Source organism: Acartia tonsa, chromosome 7 (genome assembly GCF_053477335.1).
Source record: "Acartia tonsa isolate MP-2025a chromosome 7, ASM5347733v1, whole genome shotgun sequence".
Taxonomy (NCBI): Eukaryota; Metazoa; Arthropoda; class Copepoda; order Calanoida; family Acartiidae; genus Acartia; species Acartia tonsa.
This window is the reverse complement of record NC_137266.1, coordinates 17,041,107-17,061,716: the sequence shown is the minus strand read 5'-3', so window position 1 is coordinate 17,061,716 and position 20,610 is coordinate 17,041,107. Positions and strand designations below refer to the sequence as shown.

The window sequence follows — 20,610 nt, the reverse complement described above, 5'->3', positions numbered from 1 at the left end:
ATATGAGGTAAACTACCAATATTCCTTCCAACTTTCCAAACATGATTCTCGCCTTGAAAAAAATTAAGACAAGTATGGTGTTATAAAAACACTTTTTAAAAATCCTTGAAACACATAAAAGACCAAATAAAAGTCTTACATAGATATAAAGTAAAATATGAAACTTAGGAAACCCTTATTCCTTGGCTTACCCAAGAAAATTTATCGAATTTATCCTATTATTTTTACGTATACTAAAACAATAAGACCCAATACAAAATCGGGACAGGATCCCCACTCCGTAGGTAGAGATACATATACTTTGTCCCCCCTCTATTCATTTACTTAATACTATAACAATTATTTTCAGACTGTTTGAAGAACTATTTACTGAAGAGAAAGTAAACCCGAATGGCTGTCCAATATCCGCAACTTTCTATGTCAGCCATGAATGGACAGACTATTCACAGGTATATTTCGATTATTTTCTGTATAATAGATGCTTATCTAAATAACAATCTTTTGGTTGTCTTTGACTTTGGGTATCATATATACTAACGCAACTTTGGTCATTTAGCATTTTTTTTTAACTTTCAGTACTTGCGCAAAATGCCGCTAATTGTATTATGCCCCTAGCAGACAAGCTATTTGAAATTAATCAACACAAAAATTATAATGTGAATCATAACTATGTCTTTTCAGCTGTTTATATTGTCGGTCCTTATTAGCAAGGTTATTTTTGGGCAATCTACGGACTTGTCTTGCTTATATCTTGACAGTTTGCTATTAAAAAAGTCAGCAACTCTAAAATTTTAAACTAGTCGTCTAGTTTTTTTTTGTTTAGCAGATACTATTAAGTTAGAAATATGCAGCTAAAATGTTTTCAAAATTAATCGATATCTTCTGGTATATTTAATACATCCATTTAACCTTTATTAAATAAATTTTAGGTTGAAAATCTGCATAAAGCCGGCCATGAGATTGCATCGCACAGTATTTCCTACAGCTTTGGTGAACTTTTCTCTAAGGTAGGCATTTTGCTTCATCTAGATACCAGATTAATACTTTGATATAAGTAACAGGATAATTGTCTGTGTGTGTTCTTAATTAAAGCGAGCTTCTCAGGGAAGGTTTATAGCTATTTTAGAAATTGTCCCCAGAAAAAAATGTCTTAAAAATGAACTACCTCCCACCCCTGCCCTCAATTAAGTGCCCCTAGAGACATCTATGGGCGTAGCCGCTTGTAGAAAGAAATTCTATACACTTAAACAAACTAAATAAATATATGCCTGTCAAAATGTGTTTTTTAGAATTTTCAGTGAAATATTTGATTGGCCTAATGCAGGTTTTATGCTACATCACCAACTCAAAGATAGCATCCAGAAAAAAATTCCCCACCCAAAATTTTAACTTAATTATTAACAAAAAAATCGTTAAGAATTGGTATTTACTATATCTAGAGGATTTACTACTATTAGATTGATTTGGATTGTTTTAACAATTGTTACTAGCTTTTAGCCATAATGCTTTAGGGGAAATAGTAAACAAACATGTAAAAATCAGCTTTAAGTACCATAAAAATGTTGTGTCTTAATGAGGTGGGGTAGTTTTCTTTCTTTCAAATGAGCATGTAGGGTTTGGAAATGCAATTTTTGACAAATCTCATAATTTGCAAGTAACATCAATACCCCCCACCCAGCTCCTTCCTCCTTTCTACTAATTTTTGCAGTTTTATCTTTTCTACCAATAGAATTTTTATACTCATTTGTATGGTCCAAATGTACTACAAAAATGGATTAAAAAGTGTTTGTCTGAGCATTAGAAAAAAATTTCCATTAAAACTTTTAAAAATGACTAATATCCGCAGGATTAGAACCGGTTCTCACCCATACTGAAAATCATATATAGCATCTTACCACGAATATTAAAATGAAAATCATAATATTAATAGGTAAAAATCCTATTATCTTTATTTTCAATATCCGTGGAAAGCTGTCTATAATACGATACGGTAAAAAAATGGGTTTAAAAAGTATAAAACCAATCTTAAAGTTTTTTTTTTTTTTGGGGGGGGGGGAGTTATATCAATAGGTAAAATGTATCCAAAGTTTTTAAAGATTCGTTGTTTAAAGCCTTTTGGCATGACTTAATGTCTATCTTTTAACAAGAAAATATAAATCATGGGACAAGCCCAGTGTTTTATATACGGGGTAGCATTATTAAAATGTGCGCAAAGATTCAAAAATCCTCGAAAATAGTAATTTAAAACATTAATTGGTAAAAGCCGGAAAACCTTTACTTACTTTTAAAATATCTCAGTTTAATGACATTTTGAATTTATTTTCTGTCCTTTCAACTAAGCATAGAATGAAATATAATGACTAGATTAACTTTATCAAATTTTTGGGTATAGTCCCTTTCGTGGCAACGCTCTTTAATGGGCGATTCTTCGTTTTTTTTCACAGTAGCTTTTCTCCTATTTCTAGCCCCTGTGGGGGGCTCTAACCCTGCGGGGCCAATTGCCTAACCCTGTGGGACAATCACCTAAACTAATATAACCTAACCTAACCTAAAATAACCTATCAAAAGCCATTTTAAAAATACGATGAATCGCCCCTATTTTTAAGTTATGGTTGAATTAGGTTTCACCCGTTGAGGGGCTTGGACATTCCCAAATTTTATACTAAGATTGCCAAATTTTTTACATGGGCATAAATTTAAGATATGATGCTAAAACGGACAACTAGCAAACTTGTTAACGGAAATATATGTTGAAATAATTTGACTACTTCCACCCATAACCTTGAAGTGGACATTTAATATTTTTTTCCACTCGTGTGCTTAACAAGGAAATCATTAACAGAAACAAGTAACAAGTACAAATTTATCCAAAATAACGCAGCCCAATAAAGATATTTATTTTATCTTTCTTTTTTTTCTCTTTTAAATGGATATTTTATTACTTGGATCTTACAACAGATTTTCATGGTTTCTAATAAAGTGAAACACGTAGCAGGCAAAAATAACATGTCCCCCTTCCACCCCCTTTGCCCCATCCCCTCTCCTCTAACCGGATAAAAAATTGACCAATGAATTACATGGGAAATAGCAATGATAATTTACGACAATTTTTCTCCTGTAATAATATCCACGTATATTCTACATCCATTCTCGTATATAAACACCAGTCTGTAGTTATAAGCAAAGCATTAAATTCTGGAAATAATGTTGGTTCTCATCAAACTCCTTTCCAACCTCAAATTTGAGTTCCATGGTCTTGAGAGTGGTTGAGGTCTTGATTGTCCATACACCCCCCTTCTCTGTCACCTCCATGACGGGATGGACACGGTGGCAGCCTTGCGCAGCAGGAAGTTCACATCGAGGGCCTTAAGAAATTCTTCGTAATTCTCGGCAGAGCTTCTCTCGTATTTTCCCTTGAAAGAGTCCATTTTTGTTTTTTAACAGAAGCTGCTGTACCACGTTGGAAGGAGTATGAACGAACACCATGACAATCGAAGGCAACGACGACCTCGTCTGTGTCCAGAAGTTCAAGAGAGTTTAAGCTGCTGTAATTGTCTTCTTATTTAATACTTAATTAATTCGTTCTAGTGTTTGTATTGAGGTTTTAAATATATATGTAATTTTATGTGTAAAAAAAAAAAATGTTGGTTGTGGCACTGACGTTACGATCACCTTTATTGAAATTGTATGTTAACACAACTTTTTAAGACTTTTCTTTCAAATATTGCTTTTATAGAAATTTTAATGTATTAAAGTATATGTATGGGTATGTATTCGTGTCCAAAAAGATCTCGCTTTTTTGCATTTTAAATCATTATACATACGAGAATAACAGGATTGCTGTAGCGTAGCATCTTGCTAGCCGCTGGACCGATAGTGTTCTCCTTTACTGATATCTCCTTCTTATAGGTTCAGGGTAGGTTTATAACTATCTAGGGAGGGTACCTCCACTCTCCCTAGAGAAATTGCATCCCCTTCATAACATTTTTCAAAATTTAAAGTTGAGGGTCGACTTCCTTCTCATTGCGCTTTAGAGGCTCTGCCGATGGTGCTAGGGGTGGATTCACTAGTAACAAATAAAAACTAAATTGTCTAATAGCTTTGGGCTTTTAAAAACACAAGAAATAATTTGAGAGGACGTCTAGAATTTTAATTTGTATATGTGTTGTGTTTTTATCTTATGTCTGTAAATATTTATTTGATTGTCTGTAGATATTAAACTACTCACAATAAAACATTTTGCACATTTAAATAAAGTAAAAAGTCATTTAGTGCAATCCCCCGAAGTGCCTATCAAGCACTGCCCCCCCCCCCCCTTCTTTTTTAAAGATAAATTGAAATTTGCTGTTTGGGGGAGGTTTTTTCCCTTTGCTGGACCCTTTGCGGAGGGCCCTATCCATGCCGAACCAATACCTGCGGTGCTATTCTGTGGGTCTACCCAGTAACCTAACTAAAGTTTTAAGTAAAGCAATATACAAAAATGAAATACAAACCCCTTTATTTTCATTATTTCAAATCTATTCCATTGGGGAAGGAAGGAGATAGTTCTTTGCTCGACTTTTAAAACTTTAATTTTGTTTAGGAAAAATGGGCTCAAGAGATGGCTGGGCAGAGAAGTATCCTAGCTAAATATGCTAATATCAATCCAGAAGAAATTAGAGGTAACATTTATTTTATAAACAACATCCATAAAAGCGAAGCACTGAAACGTTAGGACAAGCAGACATTAACACTTGTATAGTGTCAGAACTGAATAATCAGAATATAAATGTATAAGAGTAGAAGCAAAATTGTAAGTAAAATTATTGAAAAACTGCTTGATACAGGATAATGTTTATGGACATACTTACATTTTTTGGACTTGATTATAGAGTTGTTTCACTTATAACATTATACTTTGTTGTCCCAGAAATCAATATACCAAAAATCAGATCAATCGGATGATTAGATCACATAGAAATATGTTGTTAAAAAAGTAAGAAATCAACAAGTTTAAAATGGACGTACGGGCATTCTGGTAATGATTATAGAGTTGCTACGCTTTCTAAATCGTGCCTAACTACTGAAATCACCATGCAAAGATTGAAGGACAATTCTAACATGCCTAAATTAACGGAAAAAAGCTATCTCTCAGAATTAACGAAAAAAGCTATCTCTCAGTGACGGACGTACGGACAGACCGACCCTAATTATAGAAAGCTTCGCTTTTAAAAAGTAAGAATAAGAGTAAATAGATATTTGTTCATTTATAGATCATGGAAGATTTAAAATTATTTTCAAATAGGGTAGCTCTACCCTCCCAAGAAAAATCGCCTCTAGAAACTCTAGCTACACCCCCCCCCCCCTCAAGTTCCCCTAGAGACCCCTAGATGTAACCGCCAGTAATAATATATTCAAAAACCAAGATTGCTAATAGGGGCGTGCGAGAGGGGTTTGTAGATGCCACCCTGAGATTCAACTATTAAGAGAGTGAGGTGATATTACAGTTAGATTATAAAATATACGTGTCTTCCTCAAAATTTCACGCACTGCCAAATACAAAATTTCACTCATTTACTGTTTTGGGGACAAGGTTTTCTTTATCATCAATGATCCTTTCTGCAATAAAATACCATCCAAATTAAAAATCAGTAAGAATATATCATATTTGTTTCTCTAGGTATCCGAGCTCCCTTCCTGGCAATTGGTGGTAATAACATGTTCTCTATGTTATATGATGCTAACTTTACTTATGATTCTAGGAATGTGCATTATATATAATTAATGGCTTTTTTTCTCTGTATCTTTAAACCTTTTTAAAATTTCATAAGTCATAAATTGCATAAAATTGACTAAAATAAGTGATGTTATTGATAAATTTAGAATATTACTGTTTTATTTATCAAGAAAGTTAATTGTTTCTTCACTATTTTAAAACATATTTAATCTTCTATCTATAATGGCGGATCGATTTCCCCCCCAGTTGTAGGCCCTTACCCTGCGGGCCTACCCAGTGCCTAAAATAACCTAACCTAATGAAAAACTACCCCCCTCCACTTTTAAGTTTCAAACGAAGGGCTTGGGTTTTCTAGGCTCTGCAAGGCACTTGGCAAGGCACTGCGGGGCTACCCAGTGTCTAAAATAACCTAACCTAATGAAAAACTACCACTCCACTTTTAAGTTTCAAAAAGAAGGGCTTGGGTTTTCTGGGCTCGGTAAGGCACTTTTAATCAAGTTATTTGAAATGCACACAATGATAGTATGCCAATATATGAAAATACACCACCATCTTTTCCTTACACAATGGATTACAGGTAAATATGTTTTAACATACTCTATAAAGGTTTGTTTCACTCACTCTCCATATATATATTATAAGTTTTTTTATTACAAATCACATGAAATAAATAAGTTTATTTTGAATTGTAGAACAATGAATCATATGATCATTCATATCAGTAAAATAAATTTTCAGTTCATTAAGATCCCGCTCATTAGTATTTGGGTTTTTCATTTCAGTGAAGCTTTACATCGCTCTTGTGATGTTTGTACGGTATGTTGTTTCTTTATATGAAGTCTTATGATGGTTTAGGGCTATTTTCGGGTATAGTCCTTTCCACGACATCCCTCCATAAGGGGCGATTAGTCGTATTTTTAAAATGGCTTTTTATAGGTTATTTAGGTTAGGTTAGGTGATTGCCCCACAGGGTTAGGTAATTGGACCCGCAGGGTTAGAGCCCCCCGCAGGGGCTAGAAATAGGAGAAAAGCAACTGTGAAAAATACGAAGAATCGCCTCTTATGGAGGGATGTCGTGGAAAGGACTATACCCCTATTTTCTTATCACTTTGAACACAGAGCCCATATATGCTCTGGGAGAAGTCTCTAGCAAAAAAAGTAATGTTTTATTGGTGCTTCTTTTAAATTGCCTAACGAGTAATAAAAACTCCCACCCCCCTTATTTTAAAAATTAATTGAGACTAAGGAGTAGGGGGTAGTTTTTTCCCCTGTGCTTCCCCTCGCCCCCCCCCCCCAAAAAAAAAAAAAACTTAATCTAACCTAACCTAAAGTAATAAACAAACAAACGAAAAACTACCCCCTCTTAGTTTCAATTGACTCAAAATAATTCTTTGCTCGACTGGGATTTTGATTGAAAATCACTTTTTATTTATAGGATGCATCATGCCTGTATGATACCCCCCTGTCCAACCAAGTCCTATCCTGGAGTCTGGGAGGTACCTCTGGTCATGTGGAATGATTTATATGGTAATTGCTTATTCTCATTAATTTCAATAAATCATCTAAGGAACCTGATGCTTCATTATAGAATGTCATACTCTAACACCCGCTGTAGGGTATTAGGTTTTATAACATTCAACCGACAACCGACTATTTGATTGCACGATTTTTTTTCTGGAAGTCCATAATGTATTGGCACTATCCCCTGTTTTTGCTATTGGTGTCACGAGCCAGACATAGCAGCTCTAGTTACCATTTTTTACGTTTCTAGTACTAAGTGATAAGTTAATAGACGCACTTATCTCAAAATGCACAAAAATCTTATGCTTATTTGGAAATATTTCAATGTGCTACATTTGAAAAAAATAAGTTTTAAACTTGTAAACGTACGGCAGGTAGATATATTAAACACTGTAATTACTTTTATTAGGTGGTCGTTGTTCTATGGGGGATGCCTGTAACTATCCGGACACACCAGAAGGCGTCTACAGGGATTTATTTACAAATCTTAAGAAAATAAGATTAATATGCAGAAAGACAAAAGACTTTAAATAACCACAACCTAACACCATATTTATTGCTATATTAGAATGGCTCTCGGCGTTTTCTCTTAAATGCCTAACATAGCAAACACAACTTATTTTTTAAATAAATTGAAATAAGGATATGTATAATTTTTTTTTTCATTTGTGAATAAATGTTTCCAGAATGATTATGACAAACTTTAATCGGCATTATTCAACCAACAGGGCTCCATTTAATCTATTCTATAGACCTTCATGGTAAGTTTTTTTTATAATTAGTTTTGTCTCATTTAGGATGAAAATTAATTTTTTGATGGGTTGATTAATTGGCTAACTGCACCCTCATCCCCAGAACTACATTCTAAATTTGTTTTTGCTTTTTACAGAAATTATGATCATAATAATATTTAGATGTAATATATAAGATAAGATCATTCTTGTTTTTACATATGTATATTTACATATTTCGCAATGTCCGTCTGTATATCTATCCGTCTGTCTGAAAAAATTGTAGGAAATTGTGACGAGCGCCTATTTTAGGATGTACTGCTAATCAGTTTGTTCGTTTGTCAGTTAGTCTTGTTGATGAATATATTTTCAAAGAATGGTTTAATAGCTTTATATTTATCATCACATTTTCTCAATCTTTTTATGACTTCTAAATATCTACTCTATAATTCAATTGTGTTAGTCAATATTTAACTTTCTTTGTGCTTCGCTACTTATAGGTGTTATTATCCATGTTATTTATATTATTTAGGTTCACAACACCGCATTACAAAGCTGGATTTGAGCTGGTACTGGACGCTCTCATGTCCATGGATGATGTTTGGATAGGCAGGATTTAGTTCATTATTAATTGATTATCTGGGATTCAAATTAGGATAAATTATATAAAAGTACTTATTAAATCTAAGGAAACTTTATGCTAGCCTAGTAAATGCCATAAATTCTTATTTTTAACTTAAAACTAGGATCAATTTAAAGGACCAAAGATAAATCAGTTTTAAGCTTCTTTCAGGATAAAAGTCAGATATTAACCAAAAACATAATCCCCCCCCCATATTTTAATTCAAATGTTATTTTTTTGTGTGGGGTAAAATTTTTGCCAGGGATTATTTCTCCTGGGAATGAACCCCTCCTTATAAATCTTATAGGTACAGACACAGAACCAGACCAACATCCTGTTACTTTAATTTACAAATTTTTTTCGTTATGTAGTCAAATGCTATATAGATGTCAGAATGACATAAAAATAATCTTTTACCATTTTAATCACTTTTTGCTCTAATAATAGGTACGTATGAAAACTTGATATAATTAAAGTATGGACTGAATCATATGAAACAATGTATAGTAACTACATGGCAAATGCTTCAATGGATGAAGAACCCAGTAACCAAACAAGAAGCACATAACTTCCCACCATTCCAGTGTAAAAAAGAGGTAGGTTTAGGAAATTTATGATTTCGATAAAAGGTTTTAAAATATTTAGGTATAGGATAATCGTCAGTAAATTAATAATTTTGGAACCCTTAATGTTTCTCCTTCTTTAGATTTAAAAGTGGTTGAAAAGCTTAAACACTGATAGATTGAACCAACCAATCAAGACTGAACAAAACTACCCAAAGTTTTTGAGCCATCGAATAAGAGAATGTTTTTTTATAAAACTTTAATATTATCAAAGAAATTCGTACTTTACCGCAAAGTGCCTAGCGACCACCGAGAGCTTAATTCCATCTTAATTTTGAGTTACATATAAGTGTCTAGCCCTGCGGGGATACCGTGTACCCAATATGATCTAATCTAACCTAAACTAAAGTAAAAAAAACTACACCCCTCTAAATTTCAAAATGAAGACTACGCATTTTAAGGGAACCTCCTATTGATTCCATTTACTATTTCTTGTATTATTTACAATGTTGGATCATGAAAAGAAAACGAAGTAGCGGGTACCGTCGTATTTTCACAGTAGAATTTGATAGGTTATTCTAGATTAGGGTAGGTTAGGTAATTATTAATGGTTGCCCTGCATGGTTAGGGAATTGGCCCCGCAGGGTTAGAGCTCCCCGTAGGGGCTAGAAATAGGAGAAAAGCTACTGTGAAAATACGATGAAACTCGCTACTTCGTTTTCTTTCCATGATCTACAATGTTTTATTTTAGGTATTTAAAGCTAGGTTGTGAAGTACCCAATGTTTTATTTTAGGTATCCAAAGCTAGGTGTAAAGTACCCAATGTTTTATTTTAGGTATCTGAAGCTAGGTGTAAAGTACCCAATCTTTGTACCTTGTGGCACAGAGATGGATTAAGATACATGAAAACCTGCCAAAATTGTCCTCAGTTTTATCCATGGATCGAATGATCCATTGTAATTAATTCATGGATTATATATTAATTGACGATTAGATTTGTATAATTTGAATTCCATTATGGCTTCGAATATTTGTTTAATTTCCACAGAATTGAAACCGGTGGCATGTAAAAGGGGGATGTCTACCTACACCCCCTTTAAAATTGAAATTGATAAGGCTTACCTTTCCCCTTTTTTCACCCCCTAAATTGTTTCCCACCCTGCTGGTGAATCTCTGTGCACGCCACTGATTGAAACTAATGTTCTGAGCCATAATGAAAACACACATATCGCTACAGACAAAATCATTTTTAAAATTTTCCTTAGGAATTCATACTAAAATTTTTATTTTTCTATCCTCGGACAACTGTCAATAATGCCATGCGTAATTATACAATAAAAATAAAATCGTTTAGTGTAAAAGAAATGAAATAATGTTTTATTTAAATAAAAAGAATTGCCAAGCATGTTTTATCGTGTCAGATTTGTATAAAAACAATAAAGGCCTGTTTTTAGCATTATTTATTATTGTTTTCTTATATTGGTAAGTGAAAAAATGTGATATTCTTGTTATGTATTTTTATAATTTTATAGTAGAATAAATCATTTATTTAAAACTATTTATTATTTTTTAAAATACATTTTGATATTATGATTATTATAACAAGGGCAGCATTAGAACTTAAACAACAAAGAACAAAGATGATAACATCCATAAAAGCGAAGCTCTGAAACGGTAGGACAAACTAACATAAACACTTATAGAGTGTCAGAACAGAATAAGCAAAATATAAATGCAAAAATAAATAAATAAATTGTAAGTAAATTTGTTGCAAAACTGCTTAAATAGAGGTTACTGTTATAGAATTTTACGCTTTCTAAATTATGAGAATCATTATGCAAAGTTTGAAATAGATAGGACAATTCTAACATGTCAAGAAAACGGCTAACATTTACGGACGGGCGGACCGACCCTAACTATAGAAAAACTTCGATTTTAATACTTCTATATTAAAATCTAGTATAAGAAAAATAAAACAATTAAAATTATTTAGATAATAATATATACAGAAATCAATACTAAAATTTAAGACGAATTAAAACCATAATTTGTCCTAAAACAATTAATATTTCTTAGATCATCTTTTTTGTTACTTTTTAATCTCAACGTTGACGAAGTTTCTTTGAGATCGGACGATTTTATCAAGGAAAAATTTCTAGTGATTTTAGATTCGTCATCAGATAAATATTTGAATGTCTCTCTAAAGTTTTCTGTAGATTTTCCATGCTTTGTTGAATGAGGAATGGAGGATTTATTTTTATCTGGAAATATACAGGTTGAGAAAGATGCAAGGACATTGAACTGTAAGTTACAATGGTACCTGAAGTTTTATAGCCATGATATCATATTCGTTACTTCAAAAACTTTTGGGTACTTTTAGTGATTTATTCCATGTGTAATTATTTTCTCAAATTGGTAGATATTGCTTAAGGTTGATATTACTCAATCTTTAAAAAGGCAAAAAACTGTCCTGGCTTTGAAATGTAAAAACGTTGATTTTAAAAATTTTCCTATTGCTGACCAATATACCTTAAATAAACCTCCCCTTTGTTATAAACAGCAATTAAATCAAATCACAATCTGCAAAGGTCATTTCACTAAGCGATTTAACTTACAAAACTTTTAATACTTACTTTTGCTTACTTAATATACCCAAATTGGCTACACCTCTAATATAAACACCTTTCCTTGCTGAAAGAATAATTCAACTTTTGAATTTTACCTTTTTCTTTGTTTGCTAGTTTCTGTTTATTCCTTTCTTTCCTGGAATTTTTCTCCCTCTTCCTCCAGAAAACAGGTAGAGAGGCTTCAGAGAAGTTATCATAGGATCTGAATTATTATTAATAAATGTATAAGTATGGATGCATAATCCCGACAAATACCTGGCCCAATATGTGAAAACCCTTTTCGTCTGCTAGCAAATTGCTTTCTGTTCTTTTGTAAGGACTTGGCGGTGTTTATATTTCTAAATCTATTAGCTGAATGTATAATTATAGATGTATAAACCTGGGCAAAGTGGTGGAGAGCCTTTTCGTCTGCTAGCAAATTGCTTTCTGTTCTTTTATTAGGGCTGTGTTTATATTTCCAACGCTATTAGCTGATTTTAAAGACCCAATACAAAATCGGTACAGAGTCCCAACCCTTTGGGCAGAGTTACACATAGCTCATACTCCCTCTATTCTTTTACTTTAATGACTTTTGTTAATATTTGTTACGATTTGTTTGCATTAAATTATTCATGTGACGCGACTTTGATTCCATTTATTACCTTTCTTGTTCATCAAGAATTTCATATTCACTCATTTCGCTGTAAAATTTTTCTTTCTAAAATAGAAAACAAGGGTTATTTTAAAAAAAATTTTAACAAAAAAATCTACAAATAAAAAAATCGAACCTTGACAAAATATCCCCCCCCCCCCAAATTATTTTCTCATAAATAATGAGACTTAAGGGTCGGCTTCTTTACTCCCTTCTCCATTCAATACAGGCCTCTAGGGGCGTAGCTGCTAGCCGAAGTAAAAACTTATACCTTATTTTTCTCTTTTCCTTTTACTGTTGTTTCTGAAGCCGTTGTTAAAGCCTAAAGATAAACAATTAAAAAGAGAAGATACTCAACAAATCATAGATAATAATCTGTAGGTCTGACCAAAATGTTCTTTTTTTAGATTCAAAGCTTCGAACAATTCCTTTAAATACCTATTTTTTCAATTATCAAACTTCAGACATTGGATTGATATGTCACAATACGTTCATCTTATGTTTCTATTGGTTGACAAAGGGACAAACGGCCAGCAATTATATATATTTAGATTAGTAGTAATTATAATTAATGACTAATAATAATTACCTCGGTCAAGCATGGTTCTAGTTTTCTTGGATCAAGAATAGTTTTTGGAGGATTAAGTATTATAACTGTGGGGCCTACTACGCTTCCATTCACCTGAATATTGTATTATATAATTTACTTTGGCTGCCAGTCCCTCCATTAGTCTGTAATGCCATATTGAAAATGTTATGGCTTATTTTGGGAAGATTCTCTGTGCTAATTAGCATCCATTTGTTTGTAAGTCTTTCATTCATGATTTCTATAAATCTATCATTGACCTATGTCCAGTATGCCTCTGTTCTTTAAATCACTTAGTCAGTATTTCCATCCATTATTTTTTTTTAATGCTTCGCTACTATTTGATTTTGTCAGCCTTGTTAAATATAAGACATTTCATGAAATTAAAAGACTAAATAGGAAATAACCAATAACTATCAAGATGTAATGAATTTTAGATTTGCTTCGCTACTCAAATAAACTTACCATAATTTCTCCTTTGTAAGACAGAATAGAATCGTTGCTTTCCATGTTGACTTCATAGTTCACTTTAACCTCGCTAGATGGCATCTTACTAGATATAGTTTGAGCCCTCTCTCTTCCCTCTGATGGAAAACTGTGGATTGAGTTTTCCCCGATCTAAAGTTTAAAGTTAATTTTAAAAACTTAATCAAAAAAGACTTTAGGACTTCAAATGGAAAGTTTTCATAAGGCTAAAAAACTTAATAATGGTCATAACTTGATGTTTAAATTGTGAAACAGTAACACTAAATGAACATCCAGTACATAATACTTAGTCCGTCGGTCATGCTTCTTGGGGATAATGTCATTCTTGTTTTATGACAAAATTATAGTAATCATACCTCTTTATATTCATTATTTTCTTCAATAGCATAGATTTCTCTGCGTTCAAATTGTTGCTCCTCAACTATTTGTTCTGCGGGTCTAAAAATGATATTTACAAAGTTTTGGTGCTTACCCTCAATGTGCCTAGCGAGCATAAAAAACTCTCCCCTAATCATTGAAATAAATTAAAAATAAGGAGCAAATTGCATTTTTGTATGCTTTACCCCTGCAGGGACCCTAACCCTCTTGGATTAAGATTAACTCTGTATCTAATATGACCTAACATAGAATTAGCTAAGAAAAACATGCAAAAAATCAATTACCTGAAAACATAAAATTAATTGACTTACTTTAGATTAGTTTCAGCCTCAAGATTGGCATTAACAAAGAATATAGCTGGAGGTCGCGGTAGCTCATCATTTGCCCTGAAATATGTCATTTAAACTAAACTTAGACTTCAATAATAACCTAATGATACAATAATAAAGTTAAACGTTATTGAACACATAAAAACCCTCGAGAAAAGAATAGCCATCAGATTTGTACAGATAAGTTTTTATTTGTAGAAAATGCTTTCACAGTAAGTACCAATTGAGCGGCAATAAACCCCTCCCTAATAATTTTTAGTGAGTTGAGCCTGTTTATGGGCCAAGGCATTCCCCCAACTCTTACTAATTATGTCGCGCACCTGACATAGCAGCAGTAGGAATTTTTTTGAACGTCTTTAGTTATGACTTGGTGTCGGGCCGAGATTTGAACCTATCAACTTCCCGGCGCTATGCGCTACGTGTTAATCCACGATCGCGGGTTACCCAATGTTATTAGTGCTTGTCGAATATTGATGTACAAGTACATCCTTATAAAAATCTGAATAAAAATAATAACCTTACCCACAGAACTGAATACAAACATATTTTATGTAGAACTTGTAGGCTTTTCTGAACTGTATATTCCTAAAATATATTCCAGTATAGCTTCGAAATCTATTAGTATCAGCTGGCATAGAACCGGTTCTCAGCCATACTAAAATATCAGGTAAAATATCGTATCACATACAATTTTCCACGAATATCAAAATAAAACTTGCTTTGATCTCATAATTTTTCATTTTAATATCTGTGGGAAGCTGTATATTACACGATGCAATAAATAACTATTGAAAACTTTAACAAACTATCATATTTTTTAATATAAAATCCTACATTTTGTTAAGTAGTTGTCGGGTTCGAGGATATGGATAGTAAAAGTTGGATTATGCCTTTTCTCATAAATAGTCTGAACTTATCAAAATGTAAAATTTCGATGGAAGAGTTGGTTGTCTTACAGGTGTCACTTTTATTAAAAAGTAAATTTAGACAGTCTAATTATTCCTGACCTGAAAGCATACATGATAAAGTTGAAGGAAAACTGAAGCCAATATATCATGAAGAATATCAGATGAAGCTCTAAAAAACAACAACAAATAAATAAAAATCATATTTTTTTAAAACAATAGTAGACGTATTAAATTGTACTTTTAACATTTAAATTAAAAAAATTAAATAGGTACCATATATAATTAATTTACAAAGGTTTGACTTATTCATTTTTTAGACTCGAAGTTACTCTATAATTTACTTTGCCTGTCAGTCAGTCTGTAACGCTATGGGGGAAGTGTGATTTTCTCGGTTTCTATTCAAGGTATAAGGTTTGATCATGCAGCAAAAATATAAAACTAAAACGCAAGTGAATGGTTTTTAGATTTTCCCTCAATAAACCTATTCTAATTAATGACTGATGGAAGTTTGCAATTTATACATATTCTATCCAAGTTTTTTTTGTGCATCGTTACTTAAGGATGTTGTAATTTTTATTTTTATTTTACCTGATTGATTCCCTTCAGCATCTGTCATATTAATAACAGCTATAGGTCCAACAAATACAACATAGCACCCACATACCAGCAAAATCATTCTAATATTTTTTTTAAAATAAGGATACAGGAGTTTCATTAAAACACGTTTAACTACATTTAACTACTTTTAAGTGGATACAAAAATGCTTTGCTTAAAATTGGTTTAACAATTTTTCTATTAATCGACCTATACAAATCTTATTCATGCCCTACTCTATGAGTGTACAGTTATTTAACCCCTGCCACCTCTATTCTTTTACTTTAATATTCGAGGCATGATATTTTGTTCATGATTTAAAACTTACTTACATAGTTAGTCTGTGATCTCTACTCTCTAATTGTTGTTTGTTTTCTTTTCTAAATAAAGATAGATATTGACCTATATAAGAGTAACATGGTCTGTCAATCTGTGTGTCCGCCTCTAGCAAAAGATCTCACAAACTGCTGTACCAAGATGGTTCTTACTGTGAAACTTCTTACAGATTAAGAAAACGTTTAATCTATTTGAGGGAGAGTACCTTAGCCCTCGCCCCCAAAAAATATTCCATAGAAAAATCTCCAACACCAAAAAAAAATTATCTTGATGATTCAAATTTTAAATTTTGGATAGTATTGTAAATAAATTATTTAAACTACTAGCAATATTCTGCCGTTTGAAAATACTTTATTTATAGAGTAACAGCTCTACCAGTTAAATTGATTCTAAAACTTACGTTAAGCTCTTGAGGTATCTGGAAGACTCAATGGAGGTTTTCCATATTATTGAGTAGGATATTAACAACAGGGCTAATGGCAATAGGAAACCTGAAAATATAATTTTTCAATGATTAATAAATTGCTTATATTAATAAGTTTCTTTCAAGTTTATTTTGACATTATAAATAACAATGTAAAGATTTGTAAAAATTATCAATATGTAGAGTACTACTTGTTAGTAAAACAAGGATAAACAACATCCTTAAGTAGCGAAGCACAAATAACTGTGGAAAAAGTTATACAGCAGATATTCAGTGCAGCTAAGAAATTCACTTTTCCTTCAAACGGTGTCCTACATACAGACAGACGGATTGACATTTATAATTATGGAGTAGCTTCGATACTAATCAACATTACTAATAGTCTAAGAAATGTTTGACTAAATATTTTACCTACAGAATAGAAGAATAGATGTGGGTCTGAACCATCGCCGGTTTTTATAAAATCACATTTACCACGAGTTCTAAATAAAGAAGCTTGACAAATCAGACAAACCTATTCCTGAGACAATAGAGTTGTAGTTCAATTAAGATTTGACATTATTCAGTATACTTTTTAAAAATAAGAGTTGCTTCATATGTACATACTTACATTTTTAGACTTAATTTTAGAATAGATGCGCTTAAAAATATTATACGTAATGGTCTTAAAATCCTTATTCTCAAAATCAATAGAAGGGGTCTAGTATTGATTATAGAGTTGGTACGCTTCTTAAAATGTACCTAACTAACTGTTACAGTAATTATTATGCCAATTTTTTAATCGTTAAGATAATTCTAATATGCATAATTTAACTTTGAATGTCTATTACTACAATTTAAATAAACATTAAATATCATTATATACAATACCTTATGAGTAGAAAATAACCTACATGATTTTTAGGTTATACTACTAACATTCAAATTAAGTTTATAATACCTATTATATCCAAACTTGCCGTAGATTCCAAAACTAGATGGTAATATCATGGCCAAGGCGTAGGTCCATAGTAATAGTATTACTAAAATGAATATAAAATCAACGTAAACTTGACTTTAACATGACATTTGATCACACGTTGAGAATAATAAATGGCTTGGAAACCAATTAATATCCGCTGCATTAATGATGATTCAGAGCCACGCTACTAAATCATGTTTCGTATTTGAGACAATTTTCCATGAATAATAAATAAAAATCATAAGATATTATTAATATGACTTATAACTTTATTAGCTAGGAGAAAAGATTCATTATTTGTTAACCATTATAAAGAATTGTAAAATTATCAAACAATATCATCATTTTCCTAAGAAGAGTAAAAAGTCTTGTGCGGATAATCAATTGATTTCATTATACAATTGTTTGTTACTTACGGCTAGAGGCCTCTAGGGGCCCTTAGTTCTACTTTGAAAAAGAAAAAGTAAAAAAAAATATTTTGGGTGGTAATTTTTCTAGGGCGATTTCTCTTGGAAGGGTACCATTACCCCTTCCACAAAATGGCTATGAATATCTAGGACCTATGAAAAGCTTCACTACAAAGGAAAACCATATTGGTTCAGCGATAAGAGAAATCCTTCGGAAAACACAGATAGACACAGATCCTGTTATTTTTACATAATGTGTGTAAAAAATGTACCTAGATAACCTCTCTTTTTATAAAGAAGTAGTTTACATAGTCGTCTACTCTTTAATGATATACACCTAAAAGAATAAGGTTGATTTAAAATAGTAATGTGTTTTGACTGAAGTAAAAGATCTGGAAAAATGCTGAACGAAGTTTGTTATTCTTCATAAATGAGCTAGAGGCGAGGCAAGCAAAAATAACTGAACATCTCATTCCCTTTTTTAAAAAATAGATTTGAATTATGGATGGGAGGGATTGTTTTTTGGCATATGGCCAACTCATTACACAATGCTATGTACAAAAGTGTAGCAGTTGCATTGGATATAAGTAACATAACCTAAAGTAATAAAAAAAACTAAAAACTCCTCCCTTCCGTCTTATTTTCAATTTGTTTCAAAATAAGGAAATGTGAGGATTTCTGCGCTCAACAGGCTCTTAAAGAGAAATATTAGGTACCTGCTGGCGGCTACAAAGCCTACAGACATCCAGGCAGCAAATGCATTAAAATATCTGAAAGAAATATCCTTAATTTTGCTTGAAAAACTACAAAAAAACATAGTGAAGTTTGAATCAATTATAAAAGTAAATTATCTAGAGGTATATTAAGTATCATAGGTACTCTACATTCCAACAATCCTTAAATTTCATCATGGTTGCATTGTTTTCAAAGTCTCTTCAATAAAAAAAATCTTTACTCATACACTTGTGCGTTACTAAATTTTGATTTTAAAGAAATAGCCTACAAAATAAATTTCTACAAAACCCAGTTTGAGAATTGCTACCTGAAACCAGCGGTAACCTGGCACAATGTTTTACCCAAATGCCAGTGCATATTCATATACTAAAAAACAAAAACAAAAAGTTTTATGTAAATAAAGATTATCTTCGACATTTTAAAATTATTTAAATAATTTTTTAGTAGCGCAGCTACTCTACAACTAATGTTTGTAAAGCTGTCAAACTGTGTAAAAAAAAGTGCCTAATGAGCTTTGAAACAATCAATCCCTTAAAGCAAATTAGGGTAACTTTTCCCCACGGCTAACCCTTGCGGGGTGAACACCCTAAACCAAGTAAGCAATATAACTTAATCTAGCCTAGTCTAACTTAAATAAATCAAAAATAATGGTAGGGGTTAGTTATGTTTTTTTGTTTATATCTTTCAAATTAATTATAAATTGGTGAGGGAGAGGGGTTTTAGTGCTCGAAAAGCGTTTTGTGGGAAAGCACCTGAATTAATGATACCTGATAACTATAGAATGGGAGATTTATGGCACAATACAGAAAATCTGCAAACGCTAGATTGACAAGAAATATGTTTGTATACCTACAATATATAAAGTGTTAGGATGTTTGTCTTGTTGTTACTTAGGATCTCAATAACAGCTAAATTTACAGGAAAGTGATTTTAAGGTAGCTTTTTGGTTTGGGCTGAATAAAGGCAGTATTTCTATGGGTAATAAATGTAAGTCATTTAACTCGCTAACCACTGGACCGATATGGTTCTCCTTTACAGTGAAGCTTTTTATATGTTCAGAAATAACTTTAAAATATTTTTAGGTAGAGTACCTTCACCCTCTCTCGAGAAATCGCCTCTGAATAAATAAACTGTGTCTTTTTTACTTTTATGATCGACTTCCACCCCTTCCCGCCCCCCTCCTTTTCGTAAGAGTCCTTAAAGGCCTCTAGGGGCGTAGCCGCTAGGATAGTATAGAATATAACTTACTTTGCAGGATAAAGATTGAAACCAAAAAGATCATTTCTGGTGGCCCAAGGAATGGCCAGCAGGGTTAAGAGATTTCCACAGAATCCAACGATTCCAACTACTATGCATCTGAAAAAATAATAAAGTTAGGAACTTTTTTCTTAGCTTAATATCACTGATTCTTTCCCTTAAAGTGTCTCTCGGGCACTGAAACCTCCCATTATATTTTGTTTCTTGTATTATTTCTTCTAATTCATGTAATAATTCAACTTTGAATAGTTCTTAGGATAAAGCTAGCTTTCTAAAAATCATATCATTCAAAAATTTTGTCGCTCGTATTATCGGATAGTATCATATATGACTAAATATAACCAAAAATCTTTGTCTGCTCGTAGAAATTCTCTTTTAAGTCTTATTATTTTGTCTGAGTTACCATCTATGGTAATAAATCTATTCTTAAAGCGAACCCAATAACAATAGGTCTATAGTATAGATGTATATACAGATATCTACCTGCCCCCCTTTTCCAAGGACCTTATTCGTCTGCTAGCAAATTGTTTTCTGCTTCTTGGCTTTGTTAATATTCCCGACACTATTAGTTGATTATTAAAGACCCAATTAAGAGTCGACATAAGGTCCTTGTGATGGGCATTGGGTACATTCAGTTATTAACCCTTTCCTCCTTTAGTGTTTTACTCTAATCCCATAATCCATAAACTTCAAGGCTACAAAATTTATAACATAATAAACTTACAGGGCACCAGCAGCTCTGCTCATTTCACTCTGGATAGGGACGCAGCAGTTTTCTATCAGGGTCCAATTAGACA

General features: G+C 32.4%; 3 protein-coding genes and 1 pseudogene across 3 annotated transcripts in view; 2 read left to right on the top strand and 2 right to left on the bottom strand.

The window, feature by feature from the left end:
- The window catches only part of LOC145324424 (uncharacterized), a 22,416-nt gene extending 21,115 nt beyond the window's left edge, over window positions 1-1,301 (top strand). Inside the window, exons 11-13 of the mRNA XM_080167013.1 lie at window positions 350-449; window positions 930-1,007; window positions 1,290-1,301. Coding sequence (XP_080023139.1) covers window positions 350-449; window positions 930-1,007; window positions 1,290-1,301 — 190 coding nt within the window. The remainder of the gene's footprint in view (window positions 1-349; window positions 450-929; window positions 1,008-1,289) is intronic.
- Window positions 1-10,711, top strand: part of LOC145324968 (chitin deacetylase 8-like) — a 12,295-nt gene extending 1,584 nt beyond the window's left edge. Inside the window, exons 4-14 of the mRNA XM_080167740.1 lie at window positions 350-449; window positions 930-1,007; window positions 4,583-4,661; window positions 5,660-5,741; window positions 6,240-6,293; window positions 7,152-7,243; window positions 7,647-7,707; window positions 7,924-7,998; window positions 8,501-8,577; window positions 9,098-9,186; window positions 9,990-10,711. Of these exons, the coding sequence (XP_080023866.1) occupies window positions 4,601-4,661; window positions 5,660-5,741; window positions 6,240-6,293; window positions 7,152-7,243; window positions 7,647-7,707; window positions 7,924-7,998; window positions 8,501-8,577; window positions 9,098-9,186; window positions 9,990-10,103 (705 nt within the window). The 5' untranslated portion in view covers window positions 350-449; window positions 930-1,007; window positions 4,583-4,600 and the 3' untranslated portion in view covers window positions 10,104-10,711. The remainder of the gene's footprint in view (window positions 1-349; window positions 450-929; window positions 1,008-4,582; window positions 4,662-5,659; window positions 5,742-6,239; window positions 6,294-7,151; window positions 7,244-7,646; window positions 7,708-7,923; window positions 7,999-8,500; window positions 8,578-9,097; window positions 9,187-9,989) is intronic.
- On the bottom strand, window positions 3,175-3,447 carry LOC145324423 (cellular retinoic acid-binding protein 2-like; annotated as a pseudogene).
- LOC145324967 (uncharacterized) lies at window positions 10,698-20,610 on the bottom strand. The gene is made up of 21 exons (XM_080167739.1): window positions 20,538-20,610; window positions 19,805-19,912; window positions 19,324-19,405; window positions 18,864-18,922; window positions 18,538-18,591; window positions 18,094-18,158; window positions 17,394-17,475; window positions 16,865-16,935; window positions 16,430-16,520; window positions 16,026-16,073; window positions 15,687-15,775; window positions 15,198-15,267; window positions 14,713-14,775; window positions 14,173-14,247; window positions 13,840-13,921; window positions 13,463-13,615; window positions 13,001-13,093; window positions 12,683-12,733; window positions 12,422-12,477; window positions 11,876-11,982; window positions 10,698-11,414 (listed from the first exon to the last, which is right to left on the bottom strand). Exons 1-21 carry the CDS (start codon window positions 20,558-20,560, stop codon window positions 11,179-11,181), a joined length of 1,758 nt encoding a protein of 585 aa, XP_080023865.1. The 5' UTR covers window positions 20,561-20,610; the 3' UTR covers window positions 10,698-11,178.